Raw genomic sequence first — 20,820 nt, 5'->3', positions numbered from 1 at the left:
TAGTGCATCTGAAGCCTCAACTTTGGTGTATATCACATTAACCTTGCTTTGTGGCATACACACAGACAGTTCCTGAGTAAAATACCTAGTGAATGAGTGAGTGAGAGGATGACTCTGTCAACCCTTAGCTGTATTAGACAGTGCTCGGTCCTCAGCCCTCTACCAGTGAAGAGCATTTGTGTGTAGGAAGAGTGACATGGTATATTTTATTTATAGAAATTGACATTCAAGTACCCTAGATTTGTAGTGGTCATTTACTCCGATACCTTGATACACTTTTATTAACTTGCTTGTAGAAGCTCTGAGGAAATTCAGGAAGTTTTAGGCAAAGCTGTTTATATACAGTTATTTAAAATAAGTATTCAGGACTTACATTTATTTTTTAGTGTACAGTATTTTGTTTGTTTCAATTAAGGCATTCCTGGTAAAGATTTAGTGCTGCTTTTTAATAAACTTATTAATAAACTTTCATGTTACTTTACTTTGTTGTTAACAGGTTGATCTCTATGTTTGTATGTTTTGTGGTCGGGGAAACAATGAAGATAAGCTGCTGCTGTGTGACGGGTGTGATGACAGCTACCATACGTTCTGTTTAATTCCACCACTGCCCGATGTGCCCAAGGGCGACTGGAGGTGTCCTAAGTGTGTGGCCGAGGTACGTGCCCAACCTTACCTTTTAAAATGAAGAAAAACCTGCATACAGGTGTACAGTTAACACTTCCCATGAAGCTGCTTCTCCTCTTTGTTTTTCAGAGCTCGAAATTGCTAGGCTTTTTAAAAGAATGATAGTGACTGGAAATGTAACAGTTTTGTTTCTTAAAGTGTCTCTTTCTAACTGGTTTGATAATTCTGTTTATTGCTGCAGATGAATGAGACTTTTGCTAGACTAGTCATATTCTGGGAAAACAATAAAAGTGGAGAAAATCCAGAGGTTATTTGTTTTTTCTTTTTTTGTGTGTGTTTTTTCTTTTTTAATTAGAAAAAAAAGTAAAAATCAGATATGAAGCTCTAGAACTTCGGATCTATGCATCCAGTTTTCATGTTCATGCTACCACAGAAACTGGTGGTATCTATTAAGTTGTTTAAATTTTGGCTTGATTGTACTAAATTTGTTCCTGAAAGATTATAGTAATGTCACTGTAGATGTCACTGTCATGAAATGCCATTTGTGTTTGTTTATTTTAACAAAATGTGATAGAACATTGAAGGAAAAGAGTTGGCTGGGTGTATTTAGATACATTCAAAGCATATGTGTATGATCTTTTAATTATTTTTTATTATTTCCAATATTAAGTGATTCAGAAGCAGTTCCTTTCTTAGTTCTTGTGTTAAGAAATTATTGTGATGATTGGTAGTAGAAAAGAAATCATTATTCTCCCTGGGTGTCCTAGCAACCCAGTGACTGTCCTTTTCTCCGTTACCTTTCCTCCCTCCCTGAACGTTTGTTTTTTCCACCAAGGATGATAGACATCTCTGGGCTTGATTCCAGGTTGGTAGCCCTCCAGGTGTGTGTCTTGGTGTCAGAGCTTAATGCCAACTCCAGAGCCTGAAGCTGTCCCATGGCCATCTTCCTCTGGAAAGCATGAAAATGCAATTGAGGTTTTAGAACGTTATTTCCTGGTTCCACACTGAAAGTGATTAATACATGTTTTGTGGTCTAGAGTTGACTGGATTTGCTTCACCTTGGAAAAGGATCAAAGAAGGTCATACCTGAGAGCCTTATACTTTCTTCAGTTTCAGTAAGTTAATCTTAGATATTTTTTTCTTCCCAGGAATGTAATAAACCTAGAGAAGCTTTTGGATTTGAACAAGCCGTACGAGAGTATACACTTCAGAGCTTTGGAGAGATGGCAGATAATTTTAAGTCTGACTATTTCAATATGCCAGTCCATGTGAGTATTTAGGTCACTTTGGGGAAGTATGAAAGATTTATCCGAGTCCAAAGCTTTTGCTTTGCTTTTTAAAAACTTCCATTATTTTGTGGAAAACAGAATCAGCATAAAAAAGATGACAGAACACTAGATCTGAGGATCAGGGGCCTGGGGTCTGTTTCTGTTTCTTCGACTTTGTCTTGTGACAGTGTTCACCCTCCTGTTGAGAAATTGACTTCTGTCTTTCCCTTGTTTGTGAACCTCTGAGCACAGTCCTTTTCACACAAGTGTGGAAGGTGTGGCAGTTGCTGCTTTTATTTAGTTATTTGTACTATGAGGTTTGCTTCTTTTCCTGGGGCTTCTTGGACTTTAAAAAATCTCCATCAAAATAATTTTCTAAAGCTATTAAAATTCAGCCTTGATTTATTTCCTTTTTCTTCATTATGTCCTGGGTCATCTTTATCTTTCTTAGTTGGAAACCAGCTTGCAGAAGAAAGCAGTTCAAGTTTATTGTGTTTTTTGTGTTTTTTTTGTTTCCATTGTGTTTTTCAACTAAGTCATCTAAGTCGTCTTTAGCTTTTCCCCATCCTCCATCAGAACAGGTAAGACTGCAGCCTTTTCAACTCTGAGAATTTTGAGAGGGTTTTCTGTTTTTTCATGAGTTTTGTTCAGTTGACCTGTGTATTATGTTACAGTAGGTTATGATTGTAGTGAGTTTGTAATCTGTCATCTCTGTTTTCCACGTGTAGATGGTCCCCACAGAACTGGTAGAGAAGGAATTCTGGCGGCTGGTGAGCAGCATTGAAGAAGACGTTATTGTAGAGTATGGCGCTGACATCTCCTCAAAAGACTTCGGGAGCGGATTTCCTGTAAAGGACGGCCGGAGAAAGATGCTGCCGGAAGAAGAGGTGCAGAGCATGTAGTAGTATCCATACTTCTTACCTGTGGCCACCTCAGCATTTGCTAGTAGAAAACAGCCTTTCTTTAACCTTAGGGACCACATTTGTTTAAAACACTAAATGTGTAGAATTTGGACATTACAAATAATCTTCCGTTTGAAAACAGTAAATTTAAAGTACCTTTAAAAACCATTTAACTTTTCATTTTAAAACCAGTTTAATTAGTTTAAAACTTGACTCCACTTAAAAGATTTTGTATAGCTCTCTCTGTTTGGAAATGTAGAAAATGATTTTAGAAAAAAATTACTACATTTCACCGGTAGGTCCACAATTATGTTTCCCTTCAACATCTGGGCAGGTAGGTTTTCAAATATGCATTTAAATTGTAACATATAATGAAGTACTGTCAGATAGGAGGTGATCTTTATGTGTAAAGCAGAATTAAGATGATCATTTGCTTCTTTTTCTCTTACTTGCGTCTTTTCACTTTCTTTTCCTTTATATTTGGCAATAGTTGAGAATTTTATTTCCTGTTTTCTTACACATGGTAAGGCAAAAAAAGGTACATAGTGGAGAAGGATACACAGTTAAAAATATGGCCCCTCTAGGTCTCTTGTTACCATTGCCATGGTATATCTCGTCCATTCTTTTACCTTGAAGCTGTTTGTATTTTGGAATCTGGCCTGTGTCTCTTATAGGCAGCATTATTCTTGAATCTTGCTTTTTAAAAATCTAGTGTGAAGGTTGACCTTAGTTGGAGTGTCCAGTCCATTTAAATTTAATGTGGTTGATTTATATCTGCCGTCTTGCTGCTTTCTATTTCCTGTTTCTGCGCCTCTCTTTCTCCTTTATCACCTTCTTTTGGTGTTAAAGAGGGATTTTTCATCATATCATTTTAATTGGCCTGAAATTTTGGGGGGAGAGATAAATATTTTGAGTTATTTAGTGGTTCTCTAAGAATTATAGTATACAGCTTTTTTTTAAAGAAAAAACAGCTTCATCAACGGTGTTCATCTTTAATCACATTCTACTTCATTTTAATAATGGCTTCTGGTAAATTAGAAACTTGGAAACTGTCTTTTCATTTGTTTTTCTTTTTTGTGTATTGTGTGTTATATCTGCATATTGTATAATACACCAACACGGCAGTATAGTATTGCTTTAAACCATCTTATGGTCTTTAAAACAACTCAGAAAAAAGAATTTTACAGTCTTTTACATCATTACACATATATACCCTTTCTGATACTCTTTCTCTCATTCCTTTGGGTCCAGGATACTTTTTATTTGAGCCTCCTGGACTGTTTCTGTTTGTAGTGCAGGTCTGCTAGCAATGAATTCTTGTCTTTGCTTACGTGAGAATGTCTTCATTTAGCCTTCTTTTAGTTTCTTAAGACTAAAATACTTCTCAAGTTTTTGCTTTTGATTGTGTTCTAGTTTCTTTTTTTTTTTTTTTTTTAATAAATTTCATTTTAATTGGAGGCTAATTACTTTACAATATTGTAGTGGTTTTGCCATACATTGCCATGAATCAGCCACGGGTGTACATATGTTCCCCATTCTGCACCCCCCCCCCCCACTTCCCTCCCCATCCCATCCCTCTGGGTCATCTCAGTGCACCAGCCCCGAGCACCCTGTCCCGTGCATTGAACTTGGACTGGTGATCCATTTCACATATGCTAATATACATGTTTCAATGCCATTCTCCCAAATCATCCCACCCTCGCCCTCTCCCACAGAGTCCAAAAGACTGTTCTATACATCCGTGTCTCTTTTGCTGTCTCGCATATACGTTTATCGTATATATGCCGCGTTAGTATACTGTATTGATGTTTTGTGTTCTAGTTTCTTGAAATGGTTGTTCTGATAATTTTGTTCAGTTCTATCCTTGTTTTCTGTGGAGGGAATTGCCTGACCTCCCCACATCACCGTTTCCAAAAGTTGTTCATGATTAGAAGTCTCCTTCCTACCTGGGTCTGTAGTTAGACAGAGGACCCTGTTTCATCTTCTCTTGTATCCTTCCCTATGTAGTGTGTCTCTATGAACCAGGTAAGCATCATGCCTACAGAATCATGTTCTAAAACAGGAACGGGAGTGTATGTGCTCACATCATTCCAACCCTGGCTTCCCTTGTTCGAGTCCCGTCTTGCCCTGTCCAGTCCATTGTAACTCCTTACAGTATCACCAACCCAGTTTATTCATGGTACTGTTTCATTCTTTATCATGCCGACCATCCTCTCAGAAATATCTGACTATTTAATATGTGGTGAATAGGGTTTTCATTTTGTTTTCTTTATGATCAAAAGCTGTGTCTTTTGGCTGTCTTCTTATTTTAGCCTTATTACTGATTTTTCCCCTCCTGTCATAGTTGAGCACAGGTTAAGATAATCATGTTAGGAGAATGTTCATAGAGTTTCTCTTCAGCTTTGTCACTAGTTATTTAACCTCTTTACTTTGAGAGTTTTAATCTCTGTATTATAGAAATTTTCACATGTATAAAAGTTAACATAATAATGAATTTTTCTCCCTTCCTCCCTGGCATCCAGGTTCAACCATTACCAGCCTTCTAATGGAAGGCAGTCGGAGTCTCTTGTTTTTGCATTCAGACTTCTGCAGTATCACATCACATATCCTCTGGAAAACTCACACCACACTCCTGCAAGAATGACAGTGAAAAAGGCAGATAGCGTCTTAGAGTTATGAAAGTAGTTTGACTTTGTGGGTCTCCTGGGTTCTTTACACTCCTGTTGGGTTCCTTAGGCCCCACTTTGAGAACTGCTTGCCACAAGGATGATAACATTTTAAGTCTCTGCCACATATAGCTTCAGAAGTGGGTGTTGGAAACTCATTACAGAGCTTATATCCAGTTAGAAACCTCTGAAAACTCAGCACCTCTCCTTTTTCATTCTGACTGTGCTTTCTTTGTTTTTTTAGAAACTGCAATTTCTTTTTTCTTTTAAACTCATTTGTGAAACAGATTTTTTGGTGGTGTTAATAGATGTGTTTGTAGTGGGATTGCCCAGGATACTTGCCTGTAAAATCCCATGGACAGAGGAGCCTGGTGGGCTACAGTCCATGGGGTTGCAAAGAATCAGACAGGACTGAGCACATAGTTGGGGTTGGGCGTGCTGACTTTCTGCACCATCTTGGTCTTCACTGTTACCACAGATTCAGGATTCTGTATCCTATTCTGTTTTGTCCTCACAGTATCTTGGCACCATAAATATACTGATAAACATTTTGGTAAGTTATGCTACCAGAGATAAAGTAGAAATACAGTATCGACCTATTAAAGTGAATCTCACAGTATTTTACTGGTAAGCTGTGGGGGTGGATGGGGAGTAATAATAAACCTTATATGCACAGAGTAAGCCAGAGATAGCTGAAATAATTAAAGGGAAATGTAAATATCACTTAGGAGATATGATTAAATATTTAGGAATATGAGTACGTGTGGAGAGCAAGGAGCACAGATTCTGTGGACTAGATGATTGTGACTATTAACACAATTTTTACTTTTGTTTTTAAAGACTCTTCTTGAGATATCTGTTGGGCTCTTGTCGTTCCTGCTCTCATCTACACTGTTCTCCTTCTGTAGGAATATGCGCTTTCTGGTTGGAACTTGAATAACATGCCTGTGCTAGAGCAGTCGGTTCTTGCACACATCAACGTGGACATCTCTGGCATGAAGGTGCCGTGGCTCTATGTGGGGATGTGCTTCTCTTCCTTTTGCTGGCACATTGAAGATCACTGGAGCTATTCCATCAACTACCTGCACTGGTACGCAGTCTTTGTTAACAGCATGCACACTTGGTGACCTTTCTAGGTGTGATAATATTAGGTGATGTGTTGGAGAGAACTAACTTTAAAGCATGTCCTACCCAAAGTAGGATAAGGTACGGGGTAGAGGTCTCAGGGTACAGCATGTCTGACACTTCCACTCTTGACGTGTGTGCAGCTGAGCCCTGGGTTTTAGACCAGGTGATTCTTAGTATTCAGTGTACATGAACATTTCTTTGGTTTAACTTTTGATATGCAAGGCAGGATATTTAAAGTTTATATAGTCAAGATCTGACTAACCTTTAGTATTTGAAATTAAATGCCTATGTTACATGTGTATTAAGTTTTTTTGTTGGTTTTTGTTTGTATTTCACCCACAGCTTTTATTTACTTACCCAGTTCCTTGTCCAGTATTCCAATCTTAACCAAATGGTATTTTCTTTCCATTTGAAAGATACTGCTCAGATCAGACTATGCAAACTATTGGTTTTCTTTCTTTCATTCCTGTGCTTTGCAATATGATAGCTTCTAGCCACACGTGGTTGTTTAAATTAGTTAAGATTAAGTAAAATTAAAAGTTTACTTCATCATTTGCATTAACCATATTTTAAGTGCTTTATTGTCACTTGTGACTGGTGACCCTTGTATTGGCCAGCATAGATACAGAACATTTTCAGTCATTGCTTATAAGTTTCTATTAGAGACAGCACTGTGAATTGTATTACGATTAAGCTATTCTGTACATGGCATGACTAATTAAATCAATTTCCTTGAACTTTGATTTAGTATTTTAAGTAAACTCTAGTCCACTGAAGTCTGATGTGTTAGTAACGCCAAGTGTTTGGTCCTTAAGATTCATAGATAGAACTCAGTTCAGTTCAGTCGCTCAGTCGTGTCTGACTCTTTGCAACGCCATAAACCGCAGCATGCCAGGCCTCCCTGTCCATCACCAACTCCCAGAGTTCACCCAAACCTATCTCATCCTCTGTTATCCTCTTCTCTTGCCCTCAATCTTTCCCAGCATGAAGGATAGAGCTCAGGATTTCAACAGTTTGTAAGATTCTTAAGTAGTATTCAGGATTTCAACAATGTCTCGCCTTGGCTTATTTCCTTGGTTAGTAAAGTTGAACTCCATGAAGTTCTACAGACACATTCTACAGGGCATTGACTTTTACTTTGATCATGATGCGGATAATTGGAATGTCCAGTGGACCTGTGAATCAGGCAGTATGTCAGTATCCTTTGGTAAAATGCTTGCTTTTCCTATAGCATCTTTTCTGTTTGAAGATGCTGTTTATTGCTCAACCTTAAAGAGTTCACTCGACTTGCCTTTCCGTAGTGAAAACTATGTACCCAGCTATCTGTATACTCTTGCCTTACCTCCTATTGTGAATAGTAGCACAGATTTTTGAAATGGTTGCTAGGATTCAGGGCCCATAATCTATGGCCATAGAGCAAGACAAAGTTAATTACAATTTAGTGGATTTGAGTCTGAGACCCTGGCTTCATGGGCATGTGCTCTGCCTAGATAAACGGTTATTTCTATGTTAGGGGAGAGCCAAAGACATGGTATGGTGTGCCGTCTCATGCTGCAGAGCAGCTGGAGGAGGTGATGAGGGAGCTGGCCCCTGAGCTGTTTGAGTCCCAGCCTGATCTCCTGCATCAGTTGGTCACCATCATGAACCCCAACGTGTTGATGGAGCATGGGGTACCGGTGAGTCCCTTCAATATTTTAAAGTTAATGTATCTCATAATATACGCTTGGTTTTATAATGAATAAAATTGTGTCCTTTTCTAGCCAAATTAGAGTTCATACTCCGAAGGGAACAACATTTATTTGATTAAGAATGGGTTGTTATAAAATGTGAATCATACCTTTATTACAGCAGCCTGTCAGAATAACCTTGTTTTCAGTATATCTTGGTTTTAGTAAACATCTTATTTTCTTTATTATCCCCATTTAATCAAAGGAGAAGTGTCTTAAGTGGTAGTTCTAATAACTGATGTTTATTCTTGTGGAGATCATATTTCCATCTTTCATATAAAGATTTTATAGCCTTTTTTTGCATGAGATAATGAAGTAAAAATGCACAATGAATACCTTTTCTACTTTTAAATTTAGTTTTGAAAATGATTATTACATTTAAATTGTGCTAATATTTGATAAAGTATAAATTCAGTGTTTGCTGCATATAGTCAAATAGTTATCATAACCTTAATGAGAAAGAAGATCGGGCGATAGTAATGTTACCTTGTCTTTAAAGAGTTAATTTGCACAGACTCTGGGACTTTTCAAAAGACATAGTATTATCATAAAACCAAGAGATTTAGGAAAACTGATTTGAGGATCTCTCCATATGACATGGGAGCTAATCAGTTAGTTCCCCTCCCAAAATTATGCAAAAAACAGAGTGAAATTCATCCTTTCCCATTATGTACACCATAGGAGTAAAAGAAAAGTTCTCTTAATTGTAAAAATGTCATCAAGTTAGGAAACTAGTAGCTCAGTGAAAGGAATGTTTTCTCCTTGAAAATTTCTTTGGGCTGTGAATTCTTGTCATGAATTATTTTAATTTATTAGTGACATAATATTATAAGAAGGTGAAACTGACAGCTTCTTCAACCCTGATGTTATTTTTTGGTATGTGTAGTTTAATAGTTTATCATTGTCAAGTTTAAAAAACGCTTCTGAAACTGACTGGTGAAATGTCTCCCTTTTTTGTTGTTTTCTTTTGCTTTCATATCCTGTTTCTGACTTGTGTTTAGGTGTACAGGACCAATCAGTGTGCTGGCGAGTTTGTTGTGACGTTCCCTCGGGCCTATCACTCTGGGTTTAACCAAGGCTACAACTTCGCTGAGGCGGTGAACTTCTGCACTGCTGACTGGGTCTGTTCTATAGCAAGTGGCTGTTGTACGTCTACTAACACCCCTGGAGACGCATTGTAATTGCTGTGTTTGCTTAGCTGGGAGGGGAGGGTTTATGAGTATTCAGTAGGGATTGGAATGTCTGCAACAATTTAGAAAGTTCCAGGTAGTTTTTATTCGGAAGATTTTATAGTTCTTCTCATTCATTACTTTCTCATTCTGTTTGAATTTTAAATGAACTGTTGATATTTTCTGAATCTTCTCTGAGAGAATGTAATTCCTCTAAAGTCTCTGGTTTCTCTGAGCACTTTTTGGATTTTTTAAAGGTGACAACATCTTTCTTGGAAATTAATTGTACCATATCAAATAGCTAGCTCTGACTTTTATTTTAAAATATCCAGTTCTGATTTTTATCTTAAAATATCCCTTTATTATTTTCCTTCTGATACACAATTAGCTGATTTTATTCTTCCTGCCATTTTATGTTTTCTATATTCTTTTTAAAAAAGAATATTTTAAAGGATAGCCATGATACTGAGATCTCTATGGGCTATACTTTTGTGTCGATGATGTTGCCATTGATTGCTATTTTGCTTTTAAATGAAGTAAATATAAAAAAGTAATTAGTAGTTTTTACGTCTTGTTGGTGGGGATGTAAAGCTGCAAACTTGTAGTGTACTATTTGACTTTATTTTTCCTTCAGTGAGACTGTTCTGTTCCTTTGTCACCTCTCCTGACATGTTGGGGATTTTTCTTAGTAATATTGGATCTTGTGTTTTCTGTGGGCGCCTTAGTTTGTTAAACTTCTTAATTGGGCTTCCCTGGTGGCACAGTCAGCAGAGAATCTGCCTACAGTGGAGGAGACCCAGGTTCAATCCCTGGGTTGGAAAGATGCCCTGGAGAAGGAAATGGCCACCCACTCCAGTTTTCTCGCCTGGAGAATCCCATGGACAGAGAAGCCTGGTGGGCTAATTAGTCATATTGTTTCCTTGGCTAATGAATGAAATTGAATAATGAATAATGGACAATCTTACTCGACCTAGTCGTTCTAAACTTCTTATTTATTAGAAAGTAGCAAGAGCAAGACCGAGCTTAGGACTTTGTCTTGGACTTGCACTCTATTTCAGAAAACTCAGCTTACATTTATTAAGTGTTTATGATTTACTTGTTCCTTGGCCAGGTAGATGTAGTGTGGAAATGTAGGTGATTCAGAGATGAATTGGAAATGATTCTGCCTTTAACATGCACATTCATTATTACTGCTGTCTAATCTTGGGCAGCACTTTTAATTTCTCTGGTCCTAAACTCTCTTTTACCTACTATGTAAAAATGCTAAGATTCACTTAATGACCTCAGACAAGTGAGGTAATATATGTGAAAGCCCTTGATACTCCTTAGGAGAAGGGTGTGATATAATTGAAAAGTAAAAGCAGCTTTATTTCTGGAATAAAGTGATGGTACTAATTTTTATAAGCTTCAGTGGACAATCAGTTCTATTTTATGTGGCTTCCTTACTTGTGATAATTAAAAACTGCAAATCCTGAGTGGAAATCACCCGCTTAGGCTAGAAGCTCAGCGTCACGAATTAGGGGGATTTTCTGTGGGAAAGCCTTTGTGAAATTCTTGCTGGGCGATAAAGGTTTAATATTTACAGTTACCTCTTATGTTCAAATGGATGTTCTTGTTCTAGGTTGTTTATAATAAAAAAGAGGATCTAGGGGTAAGCAGTGGTTCTGTTCTGGAATGTGTTATAAGCAAGTAGTTTAATTTGAGAATCTTATCTTGTTTTCAGTTGCCCATTGGACGTCAGTGTGTGAGTCACTACCGCCGGCTGAGGCGCCATTGTGTCTTCTCACATGAGGAGCTCATCTTCAAGATGGCAGCAGATCCAGAATGCTTAGACGTGGGGTTGGCTGCCATGGTGTGCAAGGAGTTGACGCTCCTGACTGAGGAGGAGACACGGTTAAGAGAGTCTGTGGTGCAGATGGTGAGTTTGCTGATTACACTGCTTACAGAATCCACTAAAAATTGAACCTCTGGTGGAAAGAATCCATTTTCATCTTCAATCCCTCTAGAAGTTGAACACAGAAATTGCTTGTTTGGAGATTTCATACCTTTGTTTCTGCCATTTTGGTTTAAGTTGAAGTTTTAGGAATCTCGATGTCAGCATCTCCAGATTGTTAAAAGTGCAGTCCTGTCAGGTAGAATTTCTTAGGTATATATTTATTTTTAAAATTTTCCTACATATAGTATTTCTTTAGGTAAGAAAGATCAAGCTCTCCTCTCAACTTTGTAATTAAACAAAAGTTGTGTTTCTGGTGATTGCAGATTGTCTGAGTTAATCAATCTGCCTTTCCCTCCAATCTAAGTTTTTAATGATTATAAGAAGCACTGAATAACCCAGTGTTGGGATTTTGAATGCTTCAAATAAACTAAGCATCATATGGAAATGGGAACTAAATGAGAAAATATATGTCTTCAGCCTGGTCTTAAGCCATTTTCCCTAACCCTCCCTACATAGCTAGCCTCACTGGGTGTGTACCATGCTCCCCCCTTTTCCATGTAGCTCACTTTATTTCCCGTGATACACAGTTCCTTGTGGGATCTTACTTCCCGGACCAGGGATTGAACCTGTGTTCCCTGTTATTAGCAGATGGATTCTTAACCACTAGACCACCATGGAGGCCCCTTAGTGTAATTCTTTACTATAAAACTTACCTGATCCTTTAATATGCTGGTGTTTGTTCATTTCCAGTTGGAAGAGGTATGATGCATAGCATTTATCTCCCCCTAAATTTCCTTGTTTCTTTGTGGAATACCTTCTAGGGTTAGTGGTCCTTGGAGTATGCTTTGGGAAGAGGTGCAGAATTTCTTAAAGCAGCCAGGACTTAGTCAGTTGATGTATTAGCATTCTCTGTTTGCCAGCTATTAACATAAGAAATACCTGCAATGCATTTTGGAACCATTTTTACATTAAAGTAACTTTTAAAGAAAATACGAAGTGCTGCTATGAGAAAATGAAAAGATAGAGTTCAACCAGGAGATATCTAGATAAGAAGATACTGAAGAAATTGGGTTGTGTCTGGCAGTGAATAAGCATTAGATCACTACCTTGTTTAAGTGGGAAAAAAAAGATTGCTCTCATAGTGGAATTGGTTTGTAAATGCCATGCTCAGGTAAGTAGAAACTATAAAGGGGTCCCCGTTATTTATCAAATGGAAGCCTTTGTAAAATGCACTTCAGGTGCCCTTACTTAATTAAAGTGGCATACCGAATTTGATAAGCTTTTTTTCCAGTTTTAATATTTTTTTAAATTGACGTCTAGTTGATTTACAGTGTTTTAATTTCTGCTGTATATCAGAGTAATTCAGTCACATATACGTATACATTCTTAATGTTCTTTTCCATTATGGTTTATCATAGGATATTGAATATAGTTTTCTGTGATATATATAATAGGGCTTTGTTGTTTATCCATCATATATACAAAAGATTAGCTTTCTTTTTGATGCCTTGTTGAAATAGATTATACTTTCATTTGCATAGTTTAAGTAATTTTGCATCTCTTTATCCTTGCATATGTTTGTACCTATCAGTGTTATTTTCCGACTACTAAAATTTTTATTGGTATATTGTCCCTGGGGACAGTACTTTTTGATTTATCTTTTTCTTATGTTAAATAGAAAATAAAACCATATAAAATATATATAGAACTTCATGAATTATTATGTGGCAACCTTTGTTGTCATCTTCATATGATCAAGAAATAGAACTTTATCAGCTAGCCGGTATTTTGTAATAACTGTAAATAGGGATAACTTCAAAATTGTATATTAAAAAAGGTTTTATAGCAAAATATGTTAGAAAAATAATACTAGCAAATAAAAAAGTCTTGGCTTACTGTGCCCAAAAAAAAAACTTATCAGCCATCTTCAAAGTACCTCCCAATTACTGCTTCCTTTCCTTCCCTCAACAAATGACTTTTAACCTCTTTGTTGTAAGCGTTTCCTGCATTTTAACAAGTTTTAGCAGTCACATGTGCATTCTTAGATACTAAGGTTAGTCTTGCTCATAAAAAATTAGCAATGTTTTTAGAAAATATTTTGAGGATGTGCCATTGTATCTCCCATGTTTATATCGTCAGAGTAGGAAAAAGATTAACAACTTAAGTTTGCTGATGCTTGAAAGACTGGAAAGACTCGATCAGGTGACGTCAGCTGTGTTTCAGGGTGTCCTGATGTCGGAGGAAGAGGTGTTCGAGCTTGTGCCTGATGACGAGCGACAGTGTTCGGCCTGCAGGACCACCTGCTTCCTCTCTGCTCTCACGTGCTCCTGCAATCCTGAACGGCTCGTGTGTCTCTACCATCCAACTGATCTGTGCCCCTGCCCCATGCAGAAAAAATGTCTTAGGTATCCAGATGTTTCCCGTAAAGCTTCCATTACCGTCTTTTAAAAGTATTGTTAATACTCTTGTTCGTAATGCCCTTTCTTGTGTTTGTTCTGGTTACCTCTTACCCGTCCACCTCCTTTCTTGAGGATCAGCCCGTTAAAGTTGGCCCTAAACTTACCAAATAAAATGAGTTGCTTTATCAAAGTTTATGTCACACAGTCCTTGTCTGTCTCTGAATTAAAACTCTGTGAGCTTCTTAGGTTTTTCTCTTTATGTGTACCTGTTAAGGTGATTGTATTTCAGTGTTAATTTATTTTCAAATTATTGTTGGGTTTTGAAAGTTTTTATTTTTGTATGTGATCTTCTTTTTAGATATCGCTACCCGTTGGAGGACCTCCCTTCTCTGCTCTATGGTGTGAAGGTCAGGGCACAGTCCTATGACACGTGGGTCAGTCGTGTTACAGAAGCATTATCTGCCAACTTCAACCACAAGAAAGGTTAAGTTTCTTCCTTTTTTAAGCAGACACTGAAATGGTTTTCACTTTGAAAGAGATCTTGTTTTGTTTCATGTGTTTTTCCTCTATTAAGGAAAAATCCTAGGCTTCATAAGAGATTTGAGACCAGTGGGGTTGACTATAGACTTAATTTCCTGTTTGAGAATCTTTTGTTAAGTGATAAAAGTTGATATAAAATGAGACAGAGAACTAACAGCAGATGTATCATATATTTTAGGGAACCGTTGTTTCCAGTAGACTCACAGTAAAGGCTTACTGAGCAATTCTCTCTCAAAGAAAATTAGAATACCAAGGGAACATTTCATGTTAAGATGGGCACAGTAAAGGACAGAAATGGTATGGACCTAACGGAAGCAGAAGATATTAAGAGGTGGCAAGAATAACTGCAAAAAAGATCTTCACGACCCAGATAATCACGATGGTGTGATCACTCACCTAGAGCCAGACATCCTGGAATGCGAAGTGAAGTGGGCCTTAGGAAGCATCACTATGAACAAAGCTAGTGGAGGTGATGGGAATCTGGTTGAGCTCTGTCAAATCCTAAAAGATGATGCTGTGAAAGTGTTGCACTCAATATGCCAGCAAATTTGGAATACTCAGCAGTGGCCACAGAACTGGTAAAGGTCAGTTTTCATTCCAATCCCTAAGAAAGGCAATGCCAAAGAATGCTCAAACTTCTGCACAATTGCACTCATCTCACAGTAGCAAAGTAATGCTCAATATTCTCCAAGCCATGCTTCAATAGTACATGAACTATGAACTTCCAGAGGTTCAAGGTGGATTTAGAAAAGACAGAGGAACCAGAGATCAAATTGCCAACATCCGTTGGATCATCGAAAAAGAGAGTTCCAGAAAAAACATCTACTTCAGCTTCATTGACTGTGCCAAAGCCTTTGACTGTGTGGATCCCTACAAACTGTGGAAAATTCTGAAAGAGATGGGAATTCCAGACCACCTGACCTGTGTATAGGTCAAGAAGCAACAGTTAGAACTGGACATGGAACAGACTGGTTCCAAATCGCGAAAGGAGTACGTCAAGGCTGTATATTGTCACCCTACTTATTTAACTTATATGCAGAGTACATCATGAGAAATGCTGGATTGGAGGAAGCACAAGCTAGAATCAAGATTGCCAGGAGAAACATCAGTAACCTCAGATATGCAGATGACACCACCCTTATGGCAGAAAGTGAAGAAGAACTAAAGAGCCTCTTGATGAAAGTGAAAGAGGAGAGTGACAAAGTTGGCTTAAAGCTCAACATTCAGAAAACTAAGATCGTGGCATCTGGTCCTATCACTTCATGGCAAATAGATGGAGAAACAGTAGAAACAGTGGCTGACTTTATTTTGGGGGGCTCCAAAATCAACTGCAGGTGGTGACTGCCGCCATGAAATTAAAAGACACTTGCTCCTTGGAAGAAAAGCTATGACCAACCTGGACAGCATATTAAAAAGCAGAGACATTACCTTGCCAACAAAGGTCCATTTAGCCAAAGCTATGGTTTTTCCAGTAGTCATGTACGGGTATGAGAGTTGGACTATAAAGAAAGATGAACACTGAAGAATTGATGCTTTTGAACTGTGGTGTTGGAGAAGACTCTTAAGAGTCCCTTGGACTGCAAGGAGATCCAACCAGTCCATCCTAAAGGAGATCAGTCCTGAATATTGATTTGAAGGACTGATACTGAAGCTGAAACTCCAGTACTTTTGCCATCTGATGCGAAGAGCTGACTCATCTGAAAAGAACTGATGCTGGGAAAAATTGAAGGTGGGAGGAGAAGGGGTTGACAGAGGATGACATGGTTGGACAGCATCACCGACTCAGTGGACATGAGTTTGAGTAAACTCCGGGAGTAGTTGATGGACAGAGAGGCCTGGCGTGCTGCAGTCCATGAGTGCACAAAGAGTCAGACACGACTGTGTGACTGAACTGAACTGAAAAACTCAGGATTAGAAAACAAGCCACCTGATTAGAAAACAAGTCATAAGCTTCAGTTGTATTGGCGGGATTTTCACAGCTGTGGTGTTTCTGCTAATTGGTCAGTGAGTGGCTTTTTGTGTTCTGTGGTGATGACATATGGCTCTCTTTGTTTTTACAGATTTGATTGAGTTACGAGTAATGCTGGAGGATGCTGAGGATAGGAAATACCCAGAGAATGATCTCTTTCGGAAACTCAGGGATGCTGTCAAAGAAGCTGAGACGTGTGCTTCTGTGGCTCAGCTGCTTCTGAGCAAAAAGCAGAAACACAGGTAAGACTGAGAATTCTTCAGTGGTTTTCTGTTTTATTTTGACCAGAGTAATGAGAGTCTTACTGTCTCTGAGGCCGTGTTATTTATCCCTCCCCGAGTAATGCCCCAGCTTTGTCTCCTGCCGCTCCTGGTTCTCTTACTCTGCCTGCACTCCCTCCCCCTGCCCGTCATCCTCACTGTGCTCCCCCTGCCATTCATCCTCACCATGCTCCCTCTGCCCTTCATCCTCACCGTGTCCTCTGCTTAGGCCCTGCATGTTTGCTCTTGACCCTGCCTGGGGCTGTGTTGCCCGATACCCAGCTGGCTTAGTCCTTCGCTTCTTCCAAGTCTTTTTTAGATATCACATTCTGGGAGAGGCCTTCTCTGACAACCTTTGTAAAATTGCAGCCTTTTTATTCTTCTTTCCTGCTTTGATTTTCTCCTCGTAGACGAATTTACTTACTGTCTTTATCTCCTCCTTCTTTTCCTACCGCACTGGAAGGTATGCTAGAGTAGAATGTGGGATTTTCATCCTTCTCATTGCTGTGCTTTGAATCATGCCTGGCACACAGTAGGTGTGTAATAGTTGTTTGTAAGTAGATGGTACTGCAGGCTAAAGGCAGGTGGCAGCAGAGAGTGACCTGGGTGCAGGGGAGGCTGTTAAGGAACATGGCAGTATATGCCCTGTATTTCACGTGATTCGCATTTGTTTCATTTTCTGTGGTGGTGTTTCATTCTAACACATGCCTTGTGTCTGATGGTTTTTTCTATAGCAGTTCACATTGGGTTTTTAATTACTTTGTACATTTTTTAATCTTTTGTTTTATGAGAGACCAATCATCAGTCAGGACTCTGCACCTGTCACTGGGTCTCTGACCCCCGTCTCCCCCCCTTGGAGAATCTGGCCAAAGCTGAGACCCTTTTCTTAGGAAAGTGTATGTACAGACGTAATCTAGAGTCAGTTTCACAGGGTTTATTACCTCCTAAGCCAGGTTAAAGGCCTTTTGTTCTACATCTTAAGTTTCCTGAGATGGAGGATTTAGTTTTATCAGTGAACTTAACATTTTACTGTGAGATTTTATTAAATGTTTGAAATGTTTAATACTTGTAAGTTTGGAAGAACTGTAACTTAGAGAGTTGAATCTTTGAGTCATTAACTGAAGAGCTAAGAATCTCATTTGAAAATGAAATCCTTCAGACACTTGTATTCTGGGATTTCTTGGGGTAGAATCCTGAAGAGACTAGAAGCCCCCTTGATGTTGGAGTGAATTTTCTTAATCATGTCTCAATGTTGTCTGACACCAGGCAGAGCCCAGATGGTGGGAGGACGCGGACCAAGCTGACAGTGGAAGAGTTGAAGGCCTTTGTCCAGCAGCTCTTCAGTCTTCCGTGTGTCATCAGCCAAGCTCGACAAGTCAAGGTGGAGTATCACGTTCTTCTTGGGGTAATATCCTTCCTGTTTTGGGTAAAGAGAATAGTGTGTCTTGATTCATTTTTTTTTTTGGTTCTGTTTCTTTTCTCAAATAAGTGCTGCTGTTTAAGGTTTTTCAGTAGGTAGTAAGAACGCTCTTGGTTTCATTCTTAGTCTTTAATTCCTCCTTTAAAATTCTGGAACTACGGCTAGTTTAGAAATATTTTTTTTCTCTGTTACTTTTAGGCCAGAACCTCCATTTAACGTAGATGTAATTGAAATTGAAAAAAATTAGTTAAAGGAATCAATGTATCAGTGAATTACTAGACCGTGAACTTTTGAAAATGCAGGGCTCTTCAAGGGTGAAACAGATCACCAGTCCAGGTTGGATGCATGAGACAAGTGCTCAGGGCTGGTGCACTGGGAAGACCCAGAGGGATGGGATGGAGAGGGAGGCGGGAGGGGGGATCGGGAAGGGGAACACATGTAAATCCATGGCTGATTCATGTCAATGTATGACAAAAGCCAATACAATATAAAAAAAAATGAATAAATAAAAAAAAATGCAGGGCTCTGAAATTATCAGGGCCATTGTGGCTTAATGAATATGTAAAATCTCAGAAATGTCTCTCAGATACATTAATCTGCATAGTTAGCCACCTTTTGATAAGTTGTGGTGTCTTTTTGTGATTTGGCCAGGGCTGGATAGCTAAAATGGTTTTTGTCAAGGTTATCAACAGTGAAATCAGTGTCAGTTGTATTGTCTGAGCCACTCTGTTTGCCTGTGGTGGGCTGAAAGGCATTTTAGATGAGATGAATCAAAATCCTTGATTGCCTCATTCCCCTTATATACCACATTCAGTTTCAAAACAAGTGCCGCTATTATATTGCCTCTAAAATGTCTTCCACAGTCGACTGCAGGTCATCATCTCCATCGCTTAAATTATGCCCTAAACTGTGGGACTCTGCTCTTTAGATTACTGCAGTAGCTCCTTAACTGGTCTCTCTTCTTTTACTCTAGTTCCTGACAGTTCATGTTTCATGCAGTAGCCAGGGTGATTATGTAAAATAGAAACCAAGTCATATCACTTCCCCATGGTTAAGATCCTCTCGTGGTTCCCCAGAGCCATCAGAATGAAATGCAAAGTGACTGTAATTAATCTACACGGCACTGTGTAATCTGACCTCTGTTTATTCCTTGACCATTTTTCTCCTGTATCCACTTTTAATCTCCATCATCTACTTTGGACCAAGACACAAGCTCATTTCTCTTTAATAGCTTTTGCAGTTATTATTTGCCCTTCCTGAACTAGTCTTCCTCCTGTACCTCCTCATTGTAGTTTTGGTTGTGATCATCATTGTGAAGTAACATGCTCCTCCCCACCACCTTATCACCTCTGATCACTTTTGCATTGAATTACCCTGTTTTACTTTCATAGCACTGAAAACTGTCTGAAACATTATATTCATGTCTTCAGTGTCTGGCCACTTACGTTAAAACATGTGTTCCTTGAAGACAGGCATGTTGTATTTTTTGTTTAATGCTGTGTGCCTAGACTAGTGCCTGCACCTAAGTCAGCAGTCATGAAATATTTTTGAGTGACCAGTTGAGTTGTTCAGTTGTGTCCGACTCTTTGCGACCCCATGAACCACAGGATGCCAGGCCTCTCTGTCCATCACCAACTCCCAGGGTTTACTCAAACTCATGTCCATTGAGTCGGTGATGCCGTCCAACCATCTCATCCTCTGTTGTCCCCTTCTCCTCCTGCCTTCAGTCTTTCCCAGCATCAGGGTCTTTTCAAATGAGTCAGCTCTTCGCATCAGGTGGCCAAAGTATTGGAGTTTCTGCTTCAACATCAGTCCTTCCAATGAATATTCAGAACTGATTTCCTTTAGGATGGACTGGTTGTATCTTCTTGCAGTCCAAGAATCTCAAAACTCTCAAGAGTCTTCTCTAACACCAGTTCAAAAGCATCAATTCTTCTTTCTTTATAGTCCAACTCTCACATCCATACATGACTACTGGAAAAACCGTAACCTTGCCTAGATGGACCTTTGTTGGCAAAGTAATGTCTCTGCTGTTTAATACATTCTCTAGGTTGGTCATAACTTTCCTTCCAAGGAGTAAGCGTCTTTCAATTTCATGGCTGCAGTCACCATCTGCAGTGATTTTGGAGCCCAAAAAAATAAAGTGACTTAATCACATTGAAAAGGCGTGTGTAAGTAAAGACATATTTATGTCTTTATCATATGTCTGTTTGGTGCTATGATGGTGAGATTATTAAATAGTCTAGAATTTGGTAGTTTGCCAGAACCATATGTATTCCATACTCATTTTGTATCTTCTAAGTTTGTTTTTTATTACTTTGACCTTTCAGAATCTGCTCGATGATGTGGAGGAGTTTCACGAGCGTGCTCAGGAGGCCATGATGGACGAGACCCCAGACTCGTCCAAACTCCAGATGTTGATCGATATGGGCTCTAGTCTGTATGTGGAGCTCCCGGAGTTAGCTCGACTAAAGCAAGAGCTGCAACAGGCTCGCTGGTTGGATGAAGTAAGACTGACACTGTCGGACCCACAGCAGGTCACCTTGGATGTCATGAAGAAGTTGATAGACTCTGGGGTTGGCTTGGCACCCCATCATGCTGTGGAGAAAGCAATGGCCGAGCTTCAGGAGCTCCTCACAGTCTCTGAGCGGTGGGAAGAAAAGGCCAAGGTCTGCCTACAAGCAAGGTGAACACATCTATTGGTCACTGTCCCCTCTTTAATATGTAGGTTAGAAAGTAGAGAGGAAGGAAGAACATAAAGGTCTGTTGAGTTGGATGTCTTGTACCTTCCCCGAGGGGTCACTAGGTTATC

The 20,820-nt window shown here is 39.0% G+C and overlaps 1 protein-coding gene across 1 annotated transcript in view; it reads left to right on the top strand.

Moving 5' to 3' along the window:
* The window catches only part of KDM5A (lysine demethylase 5A), a 64,640-nt gene that overhangs the window by 14,663 nt on the left and 29,157 nt on the right, over positions 1-20,820 (top strand). Inside the window, exons 8-19 of the mRNA XM_065942908.1 lie at positions 497-655; positions 1,773-1,892; positions 2,621-2,779; positions 6,369-6,550; positions 8,102-8,264; positions 9,317-9,436; positions 11,208-11,402; positions 13,644-13,825; positions 14,178-14,302; positions 16,420-16,570; positions 17,855-17,969; positions 20,339-20,694. Coding sequence (XP_065798980.1) covers positions 497-655; positions 1,773-1,892; positions 2,621-2,779; positions 6,369-6,550; positions 8,102-8,264; positions 9,317-9,436; positions 11,208-11,402; positions 13,644-13,825; positions 14,178-14,302; positions 16,420-16,570; positions 17,855-17,969; positions 20,339-20,694 — 2,027 coding nt within the window. The remainder of the gene's footprint in view (positions 1-496; positions 656-1,772; positions 1,893-2,620; positions 2,780-6,368; positions 6,551-8,101; positions 8,265-9,316; positions 9,437-11,207; positions 11,403-13,643; positions 13,826-14,177; positions 14,303-16,419; positions 16,571-17,854; positions 17,970-20,338; positions 20,695-20,820) is intronic.

Source organism: Muntiacus reevesi, chromosome 1 (assembly GCF_963930625.1).
Source record: "Muntiacus reevesi chromosome 1, mMunRee1.1, whole genome shotgun sequence".
NCBI classification, from domain to species: Eukaryota; Metazoa; Chordata; class Mammalia; order Artiodactyla; family Cervidae; genus Muntiacus; species Muntiacus reevesi.
Note: the sequence above shows the minus strand (reverse complement) of the source record. Positions and strands in the feature narration are given on the sequence as shown.